We start from the raw sequence: 23,178 nt of genomic DNA on the forward strand, positions 1-23,178 counted from the left end.
TATCAAGTATTGCTGTTTTGCGGTAGAATATCTGATGAGTGGGTGGTTTCTACCCAGACGAGCTTGCACAAAGCCCTACCACCAGTAAGTATTTATTATTATAAACCTTTCGTCTAAATTTTAATTTTATTGTTAGTTTAAATAATCATGTCATGAATCTATCTGCCTCATTAATAAAGTAGCTACAGATATTATATATTATCTAAGTTTGAATTCTAGGTCAAAAATAAAACTTATCGGGTTTCCCTACTAAGAATTTATATTTATTTATTTAGGATCTCTAACAAAGGATTCACACTTATTAGAACATTACATTGTGGAATAATGTTTTAAAATATATGTGCTCCTTGAATTAAAGGAGAGCACAGCAAGCACATAAATAATGACTAAACTGAAATTAAAAAGTTATAAAAAGAAATGTTACATAGTGGTACTCAATAAATAAACAAATAAACATCCAAGATATAACTCATAGTACCGTTCCATTGTGCTGTAGATATGAAGAAATACAAATCAGTTCCTGCACACCCATTTGCTAGGACTTTGTGCACAAACACACTTACCAGTTTTCCTACCACCAGAGTAATACAATTTATAGCTATATTTCAGTTTAAATGGTGAATGAGTATGAATATATTATTATGTCAAATGAAATCGATATATGCAAAACGTTATTTAAAAAAGTGCTTCTAAGGTATATGCTTGATTACATTTAAAAAAAAGCGTAGATCGTAAAATAAAGAGAATAATTTTACTCTGCCTGAAAACGCTAGCAGACGGGTTGTCAGGGATGTAAAATAAAAAGATACGGCTACAATTAAACATTGCCAATATTTCCACTTGATTATTCATTTATAACATACTCGATAGCGATATCTTTGATCAATATTACGGTTTCATAATAAATTTATGTTACTCAGTCTCTTTCATACTGTAAACAGGATTTACTGGTAGTAGACCTTTGTGCAAGTCTGGGTAGGTACCACCCACTCATCAGATATTCTACCGCAAAACAGCAGTATTTGGTATTGTTTTGTTTCAGTTTGAAGGTTGAGTGAGCCAGTGTAATTACAGGCACAAGGGACATAACATCTTAGTTCTTAAGGTTGGTGGCGCATTAGCGATGTAAGCGATGGTTAACATTTCTTACAACGTCAATTTCTATGGGTATTGGTGACCACTTACTATCATGTGGCCTATACGCTCGTTCGCCTTCTGTTCTATACAAAAAAAAACTAAAAAAAATATACTAAAAATATTATTTCGCTTCCAGAATAATGATAGCTCTGCATTAGCTCCATAGAACTCGCACAATTTGTCGGGTCAAGGGCACGCGTATTGTGTATTTTATCACCAACGACTCTACTGTTGAACCTTATACCCTAACACTGCGGCTGTACACGTTCTATTTGCGAGTGTTGACCCAAATACTGATATTCTTTAAAAAACTTCTAATGTTTTATTTCAGCTTATAACAAATTCTAGTATAATTTCCCACTAATATAACGCTAAGGCTTTCGTAATTTTCTTCCTCAAACACGCTCGAAAGATCAATGAATTAATTCGATATAGAACAGATTAACAGGTCAATGTGTGCTGTCAGTACAGTACAGCTCGATAAAAAAATAAGAAACTTAAACATTTTATCTCTTAGCCATACGAACGATACAATAAGTTCAATTTTTCCATGTCCGTTATACAACCCTTTTGATTATAACGCGCATCGACATTAAATAAAGCAGGAAAGGATTCTGAACAGTTATTCATGTCAACATCGAGTCACCCCGGCAATAAAAATTTGCATTTAAATTAAATATTTAAAACGTTGCATCTGACAACGCTGAGTCTTGCGACCACGTGACTCAAATATATAAGACCTATTTACGTCAATCATCGCTATGTGTATAGATTATTTTTCTTTCATCTATAATAATATTATAAAGCTGAAGAGTTTGTTTGGTTGAACCCGCTAATCTCAAGAACTACTTGAATTGAAAAAAAATTTTGTTGGATAGGCCATTTATCGAGGAAGGACTAATAGGAGCCGGGCACGAATAAAAAATGTTGCAAAAACGGGAAAATTTATTCCTTTTGTGAGCTTCCGTTACGTGCACTGTGGTTAAAGTTACGCAGCAATCATGAATGACAGAATTGATCTAAAAATTCAAAAAATTCTGCGATAGCATATATGTATCTTTTAAGGTTATAATATTATATAAAATAGTAGTATTTATATTATTTTATATAAATAAATTGCAAATATTTCACTCAACAAAATTCTTTGAATTTTTTAAACGCTAGTAAAGTAATCGCTCTATTAAATATACAAATTGAAATTCATTTTAAGTATTTTCGAATTGTATAAAAATGTCTGATAAATCTCTCAAGTCAAAGAGTCTGAGAGAGACGTAACGGTCGTCAAATTAAATTTGGAAATGAAAATTGGTTCCACATTCAATAGCGTTATTAACTTATTCAAGTTTAATATTCGTAGTTTATTTTAAATGAAATTACTATTGAAACTAAAATTATTTTTATATTTTAATATTAGCACATATTATCAGTAGCAGTATAGTAACAGCCTGTGAATGTCCCACTGCTGGGCTAAGGCCTCCTCTCCCTTTTTGAGGAAAAGGTATGGAGCTTATTCCACCACGCTGCTCCAATGCAGGTTGGTGGAATACACATGTGGTATAATTTCAGTGAAATTAGACACATGCAGGTTTCCTTACGATTTTTTTCTTCACCGTATAGTTCGTTTATTCTATGTAGTGAATGCTGGGGTCCCCAGAGATCTGTGCCCACACTCTTTCTTTTGCATATCAATGATATGCTCTCTCTTGGGAACATACATTGCTATGCAGACGATGTGCTTAATTTGTTATTATATATAATTAATTTTTTTTTATATTCGCCGGGAGGGCAAATGACTCTACTCCACCTGATGGTAAGTGGTAGTAGAGTCCAAACGCGACGACGGCCAGTACAGACGGGAAAAACGTTCTGCACTAGCCGCCTTCGCCTTGCCGGCCCGCAAGATGCCTCTTCACGCCTCGTTTGAAGGAACCCGGGTTGTAAGAGGAGGGGAACACGTGAGCTGTTAAGGAATTTCATTTTTTGGAAGTGCGACAAAGAAAGGAGTTGCCAAATTTCTTTGTTCGCGATGGAATTGATGTCACAGTTAGGCGGTGACATCGAGAACCAGCTCGCGTGGACTTAAGAAGGAAGGGGGAAGCAGGAATTAGAGAGAATAATTCCTCAGAGCACTCGCCGTGATACAGTCGATAGAAAGCGCTCAGTGCTGCTATCTCACGACGCAATTGTAAAGGTTCAAGGGTGTTTGTGACCTTTACGTCGCCAATAATGCGTACGGCACGTCGCTGCAACCGGTCCAAGGCCTCAAGTAGGTACTGAGCGGAGCCATCCCAAAGGTGCGAGCAATATTCCACGCAAGACCGTACCTGTGTTTTGTACAGCAGGCACAGTTGTTGTGGCGTGAAAAAGCGCCGCACCTTGTTTAGAACTCCAAGTTTCCGTGAAGCTGTTTTTATAACAGCCTCGATGTAATCCCTTGGACTAAGGTCGCAGCGAACGTCAATCCCCAGCATGGCGATTTTGCTTTGCATCACCAGCGGAGTACCACAGAGGGAGGGAAGAGGGGAAAATGTTGACTTTTTCGCCGTGAGAGCGCATACCTGTGTTTTCTTGGCATTAAACTCAACAAGATTATCAGAGCCCCATTTGGCGATGAGCTCTAACGTCCTATCGAGTTCAATGACAAGATTCTCCCGCCTCTCCTCAGTTTCCGCCCGCCCAGCCACTGCGCGTCCGTGGTATCCACCATGCACTGTACTATCATCTGCATAGCAATGTATGTTCCCAAGGGAGAGCATATCATTGATATGCAAAAGAAAGAGTGTGGGAGATAGCACAGATCCCTGGGGGACCCCAGCATTCACTACATAGAATTGTGAAGCGCAACCATCTACTAAAACACGAAGGCTACGCTTGTGTAGGAAGCTGGCAATCCAGGTGCATAGCTGAGCAGGCAGACCATATGCCGGTAGCTTGGAGAGAAGACTTCTGTGCCAGACCCTGTCGAAAGCCTTGGAGATATCGAGGCTGACAGCCAACGATTCTCCATGCTTGTCGATAGCTTCACCCCAGAGGTGTGTTACGTACGCTAGAAGATCACCTGTGGACCGTTTTGGTCGAAACCCGTACTGACGATCATTAATCAGACAGTGATCTTCTAGGTAATGGATCAGTTGGTTGTTTAAAATCCGTTCCATCACCTTACAAAGTACTGAGGTGATAGCTATTGGCCGATAATTTGCCGGGTCAGACCGATCCCCTTTTTTTTTTGGGAACCGCTTGCACATTAGCTCTTCTCCAAGCCTCCGGCACACTTTCCGAAGAGAGAGAAAGTTGGAACAGGCGCGTTAACACAGGAGACAGCTCCGCTGCGCACTTCTTCAGCACTATGGCTGGTATTCCATCGGGACCGCTAGCTTTCCGTACATCAAGTGATTGCAGCTCCGCACGCACATCACGTTGCCTGATTTTAATGTCAGGCATCGTATGGCCACATGCAGATATTGTAGGTGGCAGTGCACTACAATCATCGATGACGGAATTGTCGGCAAAGAGTTTAGCCAGGAGATCAGCTTGCTCTTGCGGACTGTGAGCTAGCGATCCGTCCGGATTTCTGAGCGGTGGCAGCGAAGGTTGGCAGAAATTGTTTTGCACAAACTTGGTCAGACGCCAGAAGCTACGGGAGCCCCTAGGATGCGAAACAAGGTCATGACCAATCTGTACAATGCGCTGTGCATCCGCTCTCGTGTATGCCTTTCTACAGGACTTGGAATTTTTATTATAGTTTGCTATATAGGCGGAATAGCAAATGGACTACCCATGAACCCACGAACATACGCTGTAAGGAATATTAACCACTTCGTCCATCGCTAATGCGCCACCTACATTGAGAAATGTTATATCTCTTATGCCTGTAGTTTCACTGGCTCACTCACACTTCAAACCCGAACACAATATTATACTATGTATTTTTATTTGACGCTAGAATATATAATGTCATACTATATTTATATATTTATAAGAAACACTATTATATAAGATAAAAATGTCCTTTTTGTCAATTTAATATGAGCTACAACTTTTATTTGCATGCTACGTTAGTCGATAATTGGTATATACAATGAAAACTACTTTTATATACGCATTAAGAAAATGTATTTCTTAGTATATAACGTTTACTTCCTAATAAATAAACGGTAAATATAAAAAAGGAATTTTTAATATTGTTAAGTATTTCCTTTAGTGAAAAGTAGCTTCAATTTCGTTGAAAATACAAGGCAAAATGCATTAGTATTAATTAAAAAATATGTTTGCATATTGAAAATTCATGGAAAATGTGTACATTTATTTTAAATTTAGAACGAAATAGCCGCACTGTCTCTAATTAGTTGTCCAAATACGCGCCAGAAAAAGGAAGAAAAAAAATGGTTTTCATACCTATCCTTTCCTATATTGTAGAAGAAATTATATTTTTACTTTATGAATATTATATTCAGATGTTTATGATACTACGTGTTGTTGGTTGTATGATCACTATTATATATTATGATAAATCTGATGCTCTAAAGGATAGAACTATAAATATTATAATATATGCCTTTAAAGAAGAGCCAATATGACCACGTGGATAGGGGAAGTGCACGTGTAGATTTTGTCATTAATAACCGAAAACTCAAATCCAGGCACCACTGATTTCTTATGTTCTAAAGTTTGGATAACGTTGTGAGGAAATCTGCATATTTTGGACGTTATTCTGGCACGTGTCTTTGTATGTTTGTTATCCACCAAACATACGTGAATAGTGTAAAATAAGCTTGAATTTTTTCTTCTTAAGAGAAATCCTTTACTCAGCGAGATACAGGCTCTAATTTTATGTCCTAAAATACAGCACGCAAAAAGTACAAGATAATTTTTCTGAACCTCAGCTTCATTTAAAAAATAATTAGTAACCTTCGTTGTGTAGAATAAAATACTGTATTCCTATAAACAAGGTGCACGCGAGCACAGCTTAATTAATATTCTTGAATAAAGAATAAAACAGCTAAGAATTAAAACATCTTATTAAAAACTCTAAGGTGAAGCCACTTCAGAACTGCAACTCCATACATTTTTCATAAGCTTTAGCTGTGAAGCGGCTAACTCTCTCAACTAACTCGGCTTGCTTAAGCTTTACACTACAAAGTATTAAATCACGTTAAGAGAAAGTTCGCTTAAAAACATCTTCATTTATAACTTTTTCTAAACTTAATAAAGTAAAAAGTTCGTATTTGTTCATCTACTAAGCAACGGCTCCTGTAATATTAATAAACAACATCCGATAATTATTGGGCCACTGCAGAGCAAGAGAGCCCTTCATAATAATAAAGGAAAGCCCGTCATTGTTCTGCTGCTGAAAAGTGTTCTTCTTATGAGCTCTTGTAATTTAATAAATAAAATAGAGGATTTGGTCTGCTACTGTGGCCATATAAGCTCATGTTATAGAATTTCTCCAAGCACAATTAAATTTTCTCGTGATATTCACTACCAAGCACAAAATAAATTGTAAATCCTTATCTACTGTGCTTTTTCTCGTTTTTACCTCTTAATGCACTCTTAATACCATAAATAATATCTTAAGAATATAAAACAATAATTCCCAAAGAAATAAAAACGTAACGACCAGCCATTGTACGCTATTTCAATTCTTCACACCTTTATCGTTGCTTCAAAAAAAAAAAAATTACGAACAATTTTGTTTTTTTTATCTGTACAATTTTCAGTCTGTGGCACGTTCTTTGTTCTTCACGTAGCTACATTTCATATCATTCCCAGTGGCGAAAAAAATACTTTGCTAGTACTTTTGAAAATATATCTTGTATCTGAATTATAAAGTTTATTTTACAATGAGTATACGTATCTGAGATAAAGTTTATTTTACAGTGAGTATACGTATCCTTTAAACAGATCGCGAAATTGTAGTACTTTAATAAGGACTCGCGAATATGCTTCCTTTGTAAGATTTATTTATGAAGGTTTTAATATTAAGGTACGTGAAATGTAATAAATTTAAAAGATGATTTATTAAAAAAATATTTTTGCTGAGTTATGTGGGATTCTTACCCACTAAAACCACTGCGATGGCCGTCCTCGGCACGGATCGGAGAGGCTGCGGGATCGTGTTGATATAACGCATCCGCGGCCTTTCCGTGCTTTGCTCAGCTCGTGGCTCGGCGGAGCTCTCCTCAGGAGGGTACAAATACCCTCTCTCAACATGACCAATAACCCTATAAGTCTAATAAGACCTAAGGCTCCCAGGACTTTGAGATGTGCAGCCATATGACACAACTATAAGCCAACGAAATAATTAATTGTTGCTTTTACAAGTGACCAACAGAAGATATCATGGAGAATCTTACTATTTTCTTATTAATCGCTTTCAAACGTATATCGTATTTTGATAAGACTCTAGTTTTTATGCAATCCTTTTGAGTAGAGTGATTAGCTTAAACAAAGCTTGCCCACCGTTGGCGGCGAGAGGCTGGATCTCTCCCTGCGAGAAGTATCGGTGATTTGGGTGGGCAGTAGCTTCCTGTGAGATCATCATGCTCCAGAAGGAGACCAGAGTGCGAATGGAAAAGGAATGAAATAACTCTGTGGATACTAAGACGTCGTTTCAGCTTACCGTAAGAAGTGCATTTTGTTTGAATACACACTTGCAGCTACGCTAATCTCCCATGTAAATGACGACCCTCACGCTAATGAAAATGTCATAAACACCTTTATTACACGTATTATAATTAGTCCCAATTGCATATTAACATTATTCACACACAAACCCAATAAGGTCAATAGTGAAAATAAATGTTTCACAAACCATTGATGCTCAAAGGAGCATAACGCTTGATAAATTACAGAAACTACAAGAAAGACGATTAATGATGCTTCAAAAAATGAAACCATTATATATCTTAGTATAAAAATAGTGTAATCAAAATACAAATATTATATCTCTGAGAGTCGAGATGGCACCGCCTGTGCCATCGTGTCAAAAGTGATCAATTTTGAACGAATTTTGCGGGTTCAAACCCTGTAAGCAGAAGATTTTCTCTTTGACTCAATTAAATTTTTAGCCGTTATTTATATATTAAACGTGAGTTATATATACGGCTTCATTGGTCTAATGGATAGCTTATGTACCTGTATATCTCGAATTTCGGGTTCAAAACCCGAGCCCGAGTAAGAAATAAATACATTTTTTCACTCAAGAAATTCTTAAGTACGTAATTCTTAAGGAAGTTTTAGTGCTTACTGACCCATTCATCAAAAATCATATAATGTCGTATATTGTCGTTTATTCTGCACCTGAATTATTCCGATCGTGTGGCAATGAAAGAGTGAGAATAGAGATACGACCAAAACGAGGAGTGAGAGGGACCGAACAAAAAATATCACGTTAACGTACGTTAAAAATATAATTTGCATATCATAAATGATTGTGAAATTATAGTGTACATTTGTATACGAATTGTATAAATTATCTTACAAGCGTTGTTCGAATAGTTAAAAATAATTATGACAAAACAATTTATACACACGTTTAAAGAAACATTATGAAAGTTTCATTAATTCATAATTAATTCGCAGAAATTACGAGAATACTAATTGAAAACTCATTATGGACCTTTCAATTTAATCCTTGATGAGATAAGTACCGTACCGTAACAGCCTGTGATGTCCCACTGCTGGGCTGAAGTCCTCTTTTTGAGAAGAAGGCTTTGAGCTTATTCCACCACGCTGCTCCAATGCGGGTTGGTGGAAAGTAATTTTTGTAAATTTTAACCAGCAACTTTATCAATTATCTCCCGTTATCAGGCTAACTTTCGCTTTTGACAATCAATAACTCTATTATTAATTATTATCTCAAAACATGATACGACTATTATCGACTATTATTATACGTAAGAGCCTATAAATATTTGATGTTATTTATAAAGGTATATTATAATAGAAATATATACTGACTACCTCGTTGGTCTAGTGGCTAAATATAATGCCGCAGATCCTGACGTTCAAATCCTGACGTCCTGGGTTCAAGCCCCAGGTCCAGGTTTTTCTGTGGAATAATCTCAGTAGCAGCTCCGAGGTCTGGAAGTTGAAAGTGTGTTCACTCCTGTGCCTGAACTCTTTTCGGTCGTGTCGTAATGCCATCCCATCGGATTATGAGGGGATAGAGAGTGCATCTATGTTTGCGTACACATTTATGCACTGAATATGTCCTGCGTAGTTGGATAATATTTTATAGATGCAGATTCTATGATAAAATCTTCCTTTTCATTGGTTTGTAAGAATGCCTCTTGCACTACATAATAATTATTTCCAAGATTGTTCTCATGTGACGTACAATTATATAAAAACAATAAACAAAATATTTAAAATGCGATCTTATTATATGAAATTATGAACACGAACATCAACACCTTATTTTAAAAAAATGTTTATGCCGAAAAAAATGTCATTTTTAATAATAAAGCAACGCCTCAGACTTATTAAAGGCGACGTTGAAGTGACAGTATTCAGGAGGCTTGAGGGAAAAAATATATAATAAGTACATTTTATAATTATAACTATAATTAGACCGATATTTCTCGAAATGACGTCAGAATATACGGTACACGACAAAGTGGCACAAGTTGGAATTTATTATATTTTGAAACATCCATTTTTGATGCTTGTTTTGATCCTTTTTTTATTTGGCCTTGATACGAAAAAGAGCGATAACAAAGACATTATTTATACAGAAAACCGATTGAATATCGTATTTTTATAATAGTCTCAAAGTTTTTTTTTTTTTTTATTGATGCGACTTATTTTATTATCTATTATACGACTAAATAATTTATTCTACTTATAATTTACACAATTTAATTTAATATCAAAATTGACTGACTTTATTCACTTGATTTAACCGACGTCATCTAACTCTTATCGAAAAATTATTTGTGGAGAATATTATTGTATATTATTTATATAATGAAGCTGAAGGTATAGGTATTTTTATTTATGTATTGAATGTCAAATCTAATAATTGAATATAATTATTATGCCTTATTGCTGTTCTACGTAATTTCACTCGCATTAAACATTACTGTTTCACGCGCAGGTAAATAAACTATCTAACCCAAAAATATGTTTTCAAATTAAACTAGATCATTTACTCAACGCATTTAAATGAACGGAAAAACTTCAAAAAGTCACAATTACACATATAATTTATTTTGAAAATTAATTAAAGTGCCATTTCCTACCAACATGACATGTTGATAACACAAAAGTGTACAATTTTCCTTTCATAAATATGAAGGTTTAGAATTTATATTATGAGAAGTAGAAGTCCTTATCATATTCTTTACTATAGAAACATGATTTTTGTAGATAAAAAAATTTTTAATTATAAAATACGGCAATGGAATTAATTACGCTTTCACACGTTATCAAGCCAACGTCTAATGAAAATAGAAAATGACAATTATTATCAATTAGCTTTATGATTATATAATGTAAAAAATGATATATTTTTTAAATTAGTCCAAAAGTTAAACATTTGAAACATAAAAACGGAATGAGTTTTGAATGCAACTTATACACATAACACAAGTAAAATTGCATTTTAATTTTGAAACGTTACATCTAGTGATAATGTACACAAATTTGACGTATATTTGTATAATAATTGAAAATTGATGGTTAATATCTCTTAGAGTCGCAATGTCTATACACAGTGGTAATCAGTCTGCTTACATATAAATAAAAAAAAAAAAAAATGTTTTTTGCTTTTTCACTAATTCGTATGTATTTCTTGTAGGTTTCGCCGCCGTATCAGCAATGCCATCACACGCAAGATTCAGCCGATTGGAAGATGACTATATTCAAATCATGTCGCGACGCGGCCAAAGCCGATCACCGTAGCGGTATATAGTTGAAGTTGTATTGAATTGACGAGATACAGTAAGTTTACACGTAAATACACTTAAATCAAAATGTTTATTACCATGTCATTAAAGGCGCTTAACCAAATATCGGTCACGATTACCAATCTCAAATAGAGAGAATATTACAGTGCATAAGGCATAATGTAGAAATTGCTTATTTCTTGGTTGTAGGGCTTCGTGCAAGTCTGGTTAGGCACCACCTGCTCATCACTTAAACTATTTGAAAGGGTGAGTGAGTAAGTGTAACGCCACAATGGATGTAACATCTTAGTTCCCAATGTTGTTAGCGCGTTGGTTAGGTAAGGAATAGATAACATTTCTTACGGCGTCAATGTATATGGGCGGTGGTGACTACCTACCATCAGGTAACCCATCTACAGGTTTGCCTGCTCTTGCAGTTCGACACTGACTGAATTATATCAAGCGGAGGGCGTAGCTTTACGTGCTTTCCGAGGCATAGATAACTGTGTAATTACAATGTATTGTAATTCCTAAATCTGGCTCATCCCATGTATGGAATGAGCCGAATTCAGTTCATTTCTTAGTTTAATTTAATGGGTTTCATTTGAACCGGCAGAGCATAAATTATTTCGTCAATGTCACGTAGGATGGAGAAGCCACGAAGGAGATCGATAGGTGCGGTTAGGAGGATAAAATCAATTCTGCTTCGAAGATTAACATAGCAATAGCTATTTTCTTTGTTAATTCTTAAACTAGAATAATACAAACATCAAAATATAAGTAATAAGATAAGTGATAAATAAATATCCCACTGTTTTCAACACGTTGACAATGATAGAATAAAATAGCTATTTTTTTATAAATTTTAATGTGCCAACTAACGAAGTGGCTGATGGTTAGCAACTAAAAACTAGGATTGTATGCAAAAAAAAAAAAACCATTCCTGACAACGTCATTACACTGTCTAAAATTTCACTGCCGGTAAACAATTCCAACTTCCAGACTCAACACAACTCGACCGAAAAAGCCAATAATTTTTAGTGGCCTAAATTGGGGCTTAAACCCAAGACCTCTGGATCTGCAGCCTTATAGAGTGAGAGGAGTGTGATTTTCATACAGGACATATAGAAGATGCATATAATTGACGATGTATTAAATAATAATACACTCACACCCAAACATACAACGTGAGCTAAACCGTAACGCGCAATTAATTCTATTCCTACATTACCCAAAGAAGTTTCAAAATATAACATAAAATACGTTATACTTTCGTTATGTACATATTTTTTGTTAAATCAAATAAAAATATTTTCTTGTATAAACCTGATAAAATAAAATTATGAGGCCATTAGATTAAACTATAATTTAATTCACAAGCTTTTTCGACATAGCATAATAACAGTTACGTCGTCGTTATGTTTTTGGCTATTTCCACACTAATTACGGTGCCCTTGAAAGGGACTCCTAATTACCTCGTTATCTACTACGGAAACTAATTGAGTTGAAAACGGGTTGAAAATCATTCACTCGAATTATTTAGAATTTACAAAATACAATTTATTAAAAATAAAATATTCTTGATAAAAATTTGATAAGCTTTTTCATTTAATTCATTGTTTCAATATTCAATGTAACCAATATTTACGATGTGCTCGTAACAATTTTAGCTGCTGAATTTTAAAGAAGACTATTCAACTGCACTTGCTTTTCTCTTAGTCTCATAAACCTATATCAACTTTGTTGCTTTTACTTTTATGAAATAGGTAGACAGACTAAATATTAACCATTCCGTACATCGCCAATGCACAACTTTGAGAACTAAGATATTAAGTCCCTTGTGCCTGAAGTTACACTGGCCTACTCACTCTTCAAACCGAAACACAGAACAATACTAAATATTGCTGTTTGGCGGTAGAATATCTGATGAGTACCTACCTACCCAGACAGGCTTGCACAAAGCCGTAGTGTGGAGTGAAACTGAATTTAATGATGATGATAAATTGAATGATAAATTAAAACAATTGTAGAATATGTTTGTACGGATTAAATTTATATATTACATTACATAATACAAATTAATTGTTGTAGTAATATTATGTTTTCGTGTTAGTTAATGTGTTCCTGAAGAGAATGAAGTTTCTTTAACCCGAATATTACTACTATTACTAACTTCAACGTTTCAAATCAACCAGTGTCGGGTCGATAACCAACGGTCTCCAATTTCGGTTGTATCAATGATTTTATCAATTAGCTGGGTGTCTTCATTTTAGTTATATAAAACAACGTCATTCTTAAATATTAAAGGAAAACAATTTCTATAGATAGTACAATTATTTTTTGTGTGTCCAACAATTGGAAATTATAAGTTGTTAAATTTTTAATTTAGTTGCTAAGTAGTAGCATCACAGTTGACTAACAGCGATGTTACCAAATATTCATATCATCATGATAAACTTGAATAATTCACTAGTAGACCGCTGTCAACCCTGTTTTATAAGGTCAGTCAAGTCCGACTTCTACATAAATATTCGAATTACATTTTAATCTATATGTGGAATACAATAATGGTACGGTAATTCCCTATTGTGGAAAGAGCTTTTAGAATGAAATATATTCTATATAAATAAGTATGTATTCACTCACACACTGCATTTTAAAACATAAATTAGTAATAGGTATATTTTAACTGCGCGTCATTATGACGTCACCAATAATTGCACAGCTATTAACGGCCTTATTTCTAAACCTTGTTTAGTGGGTAATTAGTTAAAAAATGCTGTGTCTTCTCTCGAATGTCAAATTAATAATGACAAAAAAACCGTTAGCTAAATAGTCACGAAGTAAACATTTATAAGTAGAACCGTAAGCTTCTAGTAATTGATTGATAACTAATATTATATAATGATAACAATTATATCTTTTTTTTAACAGAAATGAATCTTCTCAACATGGACGCGGAGAACCGCGTAGTTTTGAACGTGGGTGGTATAAGACATGAGACGTACAAGGCTACGTTGAAGAAGATCCCGGCAACGCGGCTGTCCCGTTTGACGGAGGCCCTCGCCAATTACGACCCGGTGCTCAACGAGTACTTCTTCGACAGACATCCTGGTGTCTTCGCGCAGGTTCTTAACTACTACAGGTGAGCTTATTATTATAAGTAAATTATATAATTGACTACGTCATTGGTGTAGTTACTTGATGTAAGGCCGCAGACCCGGAGGTCCTGGGTTCAATTCCCAGGTTGGGTTAGAAAAAAGTTACTTGGTTTTTCTGTCAGAAAATTATCAGTAACATCCCGGAGTCTGAAAATTAGAAGTCTGTAAACAACCGTGCCTCGGAAAGCAGGTAAAGCCGTTGGTCCTGCGCCTGATCTCTTTCCGGTCATATCGGATTGCAGTCCCATGGGATTATGAGAGTGAGGGAAGAGAGAGTGCACCTGTGTTTGCACACACACTTTTGCACTATAATATCTCCTGCACAGTTGGCTAATCTTGCGATTGGCCGCCGTGGTCGAAATCGGTCTGGAGGACATTATAATATAATAATTGGTGCGTCTGATAGTGATCGCAACTTATAAACAATCTGAGCAATTAAGATTATATTTACTATTTTATATAATATGCGTTTTAGTAATTAAAACAATTTATTATTTGGTATCGATGTAATTTGCAATAATTTTTAATAAGTAGAAAACATTGTCGTTAAATAAAAAAATGTGGTTTAATAGTTATTGAGTAAAATTCAAAGCCTAATATAAATTAGCCACGATATATGCTATCAACCTCTGTTTTGTTTTTTAATTATTTAACATTATAGCGATGATACTTTTAAAACTGAAAATCAATTCAAATCAAAGTATTTTATTTTAAATAGACTTTTTAAGTAGTTATGAATCGTTAAGTTGCACGTTGCAACTATAATTGCAAGTTGTTCTAATTTTCCAATCTAAAACTGACTAAAATCTATAATAACGTCCCAGGTGACTTGGAAAAAACATTTAACGGTATTATTTTTAAATAAACAAAAGTCAGAGTAACAACCTCCAAATATAGTGTCAGTCATACTACCTCATAGACTTAGTATTTATCATATTCATTTTTAATGTCTTATGTCTAAGTCTGTCTGTCTGTCTGTCTATCTTATGTCTAAGTTCCTTGTGATGTTTTTCTTTTTGTGTAATATGTTTTTTTTTTTCTCAAGGATAAGGGCTTTTTAGTTTTAGTTTTTTGTTCTTATAATTTCATTTATTTATTTTCGTGTGCGCGCATTTGTTTATGTTTACCCAATAGTCAGGGGCCATCTGAAAATCAGTGCTGTGCATTAGCACAGCTTATACTGAGATGAACCCCTTGCTACCCACACTGTATTCTTTAAATTTAATTATTTTTCTTCTGTATAATCTATGTAATGTATGTGTGTAGCAAAATAAATGGTTTAAATGGTTTAATAATACTTGGACATCGAAAATAGTCATATAATTTTTTGTACTTATTAAAAGTGAACGAGTTTAAAATTTAAATTTCACATAATTTTGTCTTTATAAGTATTGGAAGTGAATAACGACTGACTTGCTAGTTCTTCTCTTCATGTACAATGTATCTTACATACGAACCGACGATATATATTTATTCTGTAAAACGACGATTCAAGCGTGGCTATAGGACCCTACTGAGTAAGGTACACTTGATTTCCAACCTATATCTTTTGAAAGGTACTGTTCACAAACGTGAAAACGACTGGGATTAAAACTGTATATTAATATTAACATAAATTGAATCATAAATATCTGATATTTAATTTAAAAATATGTCATTTGTAATTACTAAAGTTAAGAGAAGTTCCATGAATAAAAATTTAATATCTTCTATGTCGCGAACCAAGAATAATATTATCTAAAAAGCTATTTTTCATAAATGTTTTCATCGCTTATTAAAAATTCTCTTCAATTCATATTAATTTTTCTGTGTCGTTATGAAAATATTGAATTTTATTTTCATAATACTTTTTATCAAGACTGTTAATAAAATACGTATTTAAGTTCTTGGATGTAAATTATATTTTGTGAGAAACGTTATTTAAAATATTTATATGTGTTTTATTTATTTAAAATCAATTATCGTGATGTTTTCTTGACCGATTCCGACCGCACTGACCATTCTCAAGAAACACCACAAAACGCTTAATGATGTGAAACAAAAAAGACAAGTATTTTGTTTATTCATAAATTAAATAATATAAAATTTTGAAAGAAAAGAAAATAGGCCCTTTTATTTCTTATGAGCTCCACTCAGTAGACCTTTGCAATGTGAGGTGTTCATCAAGAGGTTATCTCCATAAATTTTGCAACATAATACTCATTACATAAAACGAATAGTAAAAACAAACACTACATATGTGAAACTGGTTACTGGTGGTAGGGCTTTGTGCATACTCGTCTGGATAGATACCACCCATTCTTCGGATATTCTACCGCAAAACAGCAATACTCGTCATTGTTGTGTTCCGGTTTGAAGGTTGAGTGGGCCAGTGTAATTAAAGGCACAAGGAACATAACATCTTAGTTCCAAAAGTTCGTGGCGCATTGGTGAAGTAAGCGATAGTTAACATTTCTTATAATGCCAATGTCTATGGGCGTTGGTGACCACTTACCATCAGGTGGCCTATATGCTCGTCCGCCTACCTATACTATAATATATTTCTTATCAGACCTTTTCAGTCATCATTGATTTAGTTTCAAAAGAGGATTTGGCGCTTCAAACCATTAAAGGTAATCTTCCTCACAATACCACAAATAAATCGATTTTCTTACATTTACAAAACTTGAAAAAAAATCCCAAGAGGCTTTATAATGCGACATTCAATAATTGAAGTTTTACGTTACCGATTTGGAATAAATGATGGAGTCTTGACGATTTACAGTGAAAAGCACTTCGGTTTAAATTTTTGTGATACGTTCGATACTGCGACCTAGATAGCTATTTTTGGGATTCGTAACAAATGAACGTCGAAAATGCTACCCAAAGGCTTACTCGTGAGAAAGTCTATATGAAATAGAAAAATTTATACACATAAAACAGTCAATTCTTATATAACAAAATATGTATGAAGTTATTGATATTGAGCGTTAAACTATAATTCTTTAATATTTTGATGAAGCTCAAGATGAAGAAAGCATATTTTAGATCAAATTATGAGATTAAATTAAATTATTTATTACTCCTTACTTAGGTTCTTATGTAGTTCTTAATCCTAAGCAACTGTATTTCTTAGGCCTACGTCACGTAAGAAATTATAGTACTTTCAACAGCTTAATTTTAAAAGTTTGTAGTTCGCAGTACAAAAATAACCCGACTCTTTTCGTTCATTTGTCATAGCATTTGTCCAGCAGTTAGACCTTTCACTTAGTCCATCAATCAATAGGATCCCGAACGAATGATCATTCGGCACATTTTTTCATATTTTTTTCTCCGATACCTGTCAATAGTATATTTCGACTCGTGTATACTCTGTTGATCAATGAAGTGAGCCCCTTATTAAAAAAGTATCATTGAATATTTTATGAAAACACCTCGCATTGTAAATAAATGTTTGTTAAAGTAAATTACTAGTACCATTCTTTTTCACTTATTTTCTAATTATACATATTATAATTGGATTACGGTTTTCATCGTGATTTCGACCTATAAGCCTGTCACTAGATACTGAAACTGCACTCATTGTCTTTTTGTTACCGAGTACCCGAGATTCTGGGTTGAAATCCCAAGTCGGGCTAGTAAAAAGTTATTGAGTTTTTCTGTTGAAGATTCTCAGTAGCAGCCCGGAGCCTGGAAGTTGGAAGGGTGTACAGTCCTATGCCTCGGAAAGCACGTAAAGCCGTTGATCCTGCGACTGAACTCTTTATCGAGTTCCCGTGCCATCGGGTTATGAGAGTTAGGGAATAGAGACTGTACCTGTGTTTGCGCACATACTTGTGCACGATAATATGCCCTGCGCAGTTGGCTAAGCTCTCTTCAGACTTGCCACCGTGGCCGAAATCGGACAGGTGGAGATCATCATCATCATCGCTTGGCGATGATCTATCAACACTGCATCTCACGTAAATCCATAGAGGTCCATAACAATGAGGCTTATTAGCTTTGTCCAGCAATTCGTTCAGCTGCAGTGCTCCTAGTTTTTTACGAATACGCTCAATCTTTAATGATCCATGTAAAGTTGACTCCATTTTTGCCAGAGTATTTCTAAGCTTTCTTATAAGTCCATGCTTGCATGTTTTTAATTGTACTGTGGCAACACATCTATAATGAAATTCATCCTTAAGCACTGATAGTTTGTTTTGTTAAAAAGATTAATAGTATTTATTATATTACCAATGATTCTACGAGAACTTTTGATTTATGTAATTATTATATTCTAGTACTTTGCTATTCACTTAATACATTTTTCTTCCAGTAATGTTTTCCCTTTCATCAGAAAGTTTTTATTCTGCAAAGTATTGTACAAAATCATAACTTCAAAAGTAAATAAAGCATTGATTTCATAACAAATCAAGTGGAAAACCTCAAGGCATATATTGATACAAGTTATTTCCAAAGTCAGAGCCAACATTTTATTTTCTTTCACCCTTCATTTGTTTGCTTAGGGCGTTTTAGGAGTCGACCTTTTTCATTTATGGTAACAACATGCCAAAATTATTCAACCTTATGAACTCCGAAAATATTATTCATACGAATTGTCCCTGCGACTTTATTCGTTTTAACGATGAATTGTACCCCAACGTTATTACAATAAAACTTTATAACCAAATATCATAAAGCATAATACATACGTTTTAGCATCGAAATATACTTTTTTCCACTCGACTAGTTTCTAATAAGCACTTTTGGATCGTTATTTTACAATATTATGTAAAATGGTACCACCGGTTCAGAATATAGATTATGGAGAAGATAATTTAATACATAAAAAAAATCTTCTCAAACTTCCAGAAACCGGGCTGACACAGAAAAATTTTCGACAGAAAAGCCCAGTAACTTTTTATCGGATCGACACGGGGTTCAACCTCAGGATCTGTGGCCTTATATCTGACCACTAGACCAACGAAGTCGTCGAGACAGTATTTGTGCATTATACAAAATGATTTCTAATTCATCCATTCGTCATGATATAATTACATGCGATTGAATGCATTTTTTTTCTATATATATATAATAAAAAATACACAACTAAAAATCCAATCCTTTCGTTTGATACGTGATCGGTCAACAGGATACAAAAATAATAGTACCGAATGGTATTGAGCGGAAATTCTATTTGTGTATTTTCAACCGAAACATTTTAAAAATATATTCAAACTAGATTTTGTCGATACTCCATTTGATTGATCAACGGAGTCAATTGAACTGGAAAGCGAATCAATGAATGATATTTCAGTGAGAAATATATCAAAAACTAAGTTAACTAAGTCAAAAATGTTTATCAAGACTAATTATTATCGTCTTTTTTGTTAAACATTAACATAAAAGCACGCTGCTTTAGGTTTAGATGACTTCATTATCATTTTATAATAATAAATTCGAAACCTTTAACAAGAACTTATATATAAGAAACATTGATAAATAGGCTGGTTTCCAACATCTGGCATAAGCACTTGTATTATTCATTTTACCCAATACGATCTGTGGATACCATTTATTATCCCTGTCTGAGTGTCTGGTTGAGGGCAAATAAATTTAATTGATAAAGGCAAGACTTCGGTTGTTTGTTGCTAACTTTGGTAACAGGATCAAATTGCTCCGTTCGGTATTGATATTTTTGGAACTAAATTTATTATTAACTAATAGTGTAGTTGGTTATTCGTCACCAACAAACAAAAACAGGAGTACAGGTTTTCTTATCCTAATTTTTATTATAAGCATTAATAATATTATAAATAATATGTAGACGTCACGCAACGCCCGACAAATGTGAAATATCGAAATTGACGATTAATAAAATAACTTAAAGAAAACCTATAGATATATGTATATAGAGTAAAATATATAAAATCATAGCGTTTCGTACAATATACAATACGTTGTATATAATGTACGCGCCACGCACACACTGGTAGAAAGTGGCGGAAAGGAGGCATGACGACATAAGGAAGCGTCATACCGCTTATCGTAACGGCATGCGAGGCATGCGACATTCACATCAAAATGAAAATAAATCTTTACCTTCGTTAAATTATTAAGTAAGTAATTTAAATTATTTCAATTAATTTTACTTTTGAAATATATGTAACCAAAACACAAATGGACCATCCAGGTCATGAAAGAAAGTATCAATTCCGTCGAATAAAGTTTCGAGTAAAAGCTAATAATAATAATATTCTATGCTATTCAAGTTCAAATCGTTCAGTAACAAATTTAACGATCTCATTTAAAAAATTTCACAAGCCGCGGAAATAAACTAGTAATAATAATATTTAAGTTGTTAAGGCGCTTATTACTCGGACATGTTTAATCTCCCTGTATCAGAGGCGTTATTGATTTACGAACACGGGATTTTAAAGTTCAACGAGAGATTCTGTATTGATAAATTTAATATTGACGATTGGATAAGCTTCAAATAACTACCGGCCAATGTCTATATTGATCTAATTTTTTTTATTACTTAATTATTGCAATTCAAAATTTGAATTAGGTTTCATTTAAGGAAATGCAAAATTTTATATCGTATAATAATGTAAATAAGCCAAAAGTATTAATACATACCAATACATGTATACATAAAAATTAAACTTATAAAAAAATAAAGCTAACATTCTACAGTTGAATCCGAAAATAGAAGTACCATTTTACAATTTACTAAAATAAGGACAAATCGATGCGATTAGTGAACGCCAAACTTCGCGCTTTTAGATAGAAACGCCCCTAGCATTTAAGGGGTTCAGTTCTTGGGAAAGTGAAGTCTCTTACGAATTCTTGAAATAAACTTATTCGAGTCTTTAAACCTATTTAGAAGATTTTCTGAGTTTCTAAATGGAAAATTCAAAGCTGACTACAATAAATATTTGCGTCATATTGTTATAGACTTTTCAAAGTAACATATTATTATTATTACAAAGTTGATTTTGTATTTATTGCATATTATTAAGTAACATATAATTTAATTATTTGTTTTTAGTTTATTTTAACTTAATTCAGTAACAGCCTGTTAATGTCCCACTGCTGGGCTAAGACCTCCTCTCCCTTTTGAGGAGAAGGTTTGGAGCTTATTCCATTACGCTGCTCCAATGCGGGTTAGTAGAATACACACGTGGCATAATTTCAATGAAATTAGATACATGCAAGTTTCCACATGATTTTTTCCTTCACCGTCAAATACGAGATGAATTATCTGCTTTGCGAGAAATTATCAGCTTGCACAGAGCCTTATCACCTATTAAACCTACCAATAAGAAAACACAAAAAAACACTTATTCTTTGACGTTCTCTATAAGGATCATAAATCTGAAAGGAAACAACAAAAAAGGTTAAATTATAATTTTATGTATAATAATAAATGAATTATAAATGATACTATACGAATTTTATCGGGCTTTGTTCAAGCTCGTTTAGTTCACCACCCACTCATCAGATATTCTACCGCAAAATAGTAGTACTTGGAATTGTTGTGTTCTGGTTTGAGGGTGAGTGAGCCACTGTAATTACAGGTACACAGGATATAACATCTTAGTTCCCAAGGTTGGTGGCGCATTGGCGATGTAAGCGATGGTTAACATTTCTAACAATACTAATGCCTATGGGCGTTGTGATCACTTACCATCAAGTGGCCCATTTGCTCGTCCGCCTACCTATTCTATAAAAAAAAGATTTCCTTGTATGTTGGTTCAGTAACAACAAGTACACCCACAAACTGATGCTTGTCTGACGATATAATTTTAACCGTCTAAAAGTGTATGTTGTTTTTCTTAATATCTCTTTTAAATAAAATACTCGACAATGTTTTCGAGTTACATTATGAGAATCTTTTGTTGTCAAGAAAACTACAACATTTCTCTAACAAACACAAGGAAATATTTTTTTAATGTTACAAGTTGTTGGATATGATATTGTTTCTTGGATTATTTTAGACTTGTTATAAAATTCAGTGCATTTATAAAATACTTGTATTTATAAAGTCAGTCTATCTGGCCATTACACAGCGTTGGTTGTGTAATGGTCAGATCGGACTGACTTTATAAATATAAGTATTTTATGAATACAAAAGTCAGTCTATCTAACGAAGATGACAATATCGGGTGGTCCGTAATCATCTTTTGCGATTTTGGATGAAATAAAAGATTTTTATAGCTAACTCCGCAATTTCATCTCGAATTGTACCGTGAAGATTCCGGAGCCGCTAACACACCCAAGACCTACCAAAAGTCAATTTAATCAAATCTTAGAAACGTCAAATAACATTTTACATCGATCAGAATAAAGGAAATAATTTTTAAATATTACCTTCGAATCTTCGATTAAAATAATATTTCAATTTCAGAACGGGGAAACTTCACTACCCGACGGATGTTTGTGGGCCGCTGTTTGAAGAAGAGCTGGAGTTCTGGGGACTAGACGCGAACCAGGTGGAGCCGTGCTGCTGGATGACGTACACGCAGGTTAGTATTAGACATGCTAGTGTTTTCAATGGCTTCCAACAGAATCCGGATATTGTAAAAGGTCTGGATACAACCCACTCTAACGAAAACGAACATTACTTCGTAGTGCTATGTTTTAGTTTGAAGAGTGAGTAAGCCAATATAATTACAGGAACAAGAGAAATAAAATCGTAGTTCCGCTGTAGGCAGCGCTTAAGCGTAATAAGAAGCATTTTTCACTGTACTAATGTCTAATTGTTGGTCTGCCTCTCTATTATAATATATTTAAAAATGAAACAAGAATTTGGTATATAATTACCTATAATATCCTGTATGTCAAATAGCATGACGACGACAATTTCAGGTGTAAAAGTAGAACACAAAAACAAGTTTCCGGTGACAGTTATAACAATAGTATTGATTAATGTGAAAGCATTGACATATAAACCCGATTACTCATTAACATGTTTCTATGATAATAACTTTTAAATTATCTTACCAAGCCTTATATATAAATTATATACA

At 34.0% G+C, this 23,178-nt stretch overlaps 1 protein-coding gene across 2 annotated transcripts in view; it reads left to right on the plus strand.

Moving 5' to 3' along the window:
• LOC126771734 (potassium voltage-gated channel protein Shaw-like) overlaps nucleotides 1-23,178 on the plus strand; it is a 107,712-nt gene that overhangs the window by 65,990 nt on the left and 18,544 nt on the right. For both annotated transcript variants that reach the window (XR_007669564.1, XM_050491787.1), the window contains exons 2-4: nucleotides 10,937-11,079; nucleotides 13,959-14,169; nucleotides 22,557-22,674. Coding sequence is in view for 1 of the 2 variants with exons in the window: in XM_050491787.1 (XP_050347744.1) it covers nucleotides 13,961-14,169; nucleotides 22,557-22,674 (327 nt within the window). In the remaining variant the exon portion in view is untranslated. The remainder of the gene's footprint in view (nucleotides 1-10,936; nucleotides 11,080-13,958; nucleotides 14,170-22,556; nucleotides 22,675-23,178) is intronic.

Source organism: Nymphalis io, chromosome 11, assembly GCF_905147045.1.
Source record: "Nymphalis io chromosome 11, ilAglIoxx1.1, whole genome shotgun sequence".
NCBI classification, from domain to species: domain Eukaryota; kingdom Metazoa; phylum Arthropoda; class Insecta; order Lepidoptera; family Nymphalidae; genus Nymphalis; species Nymphalis io.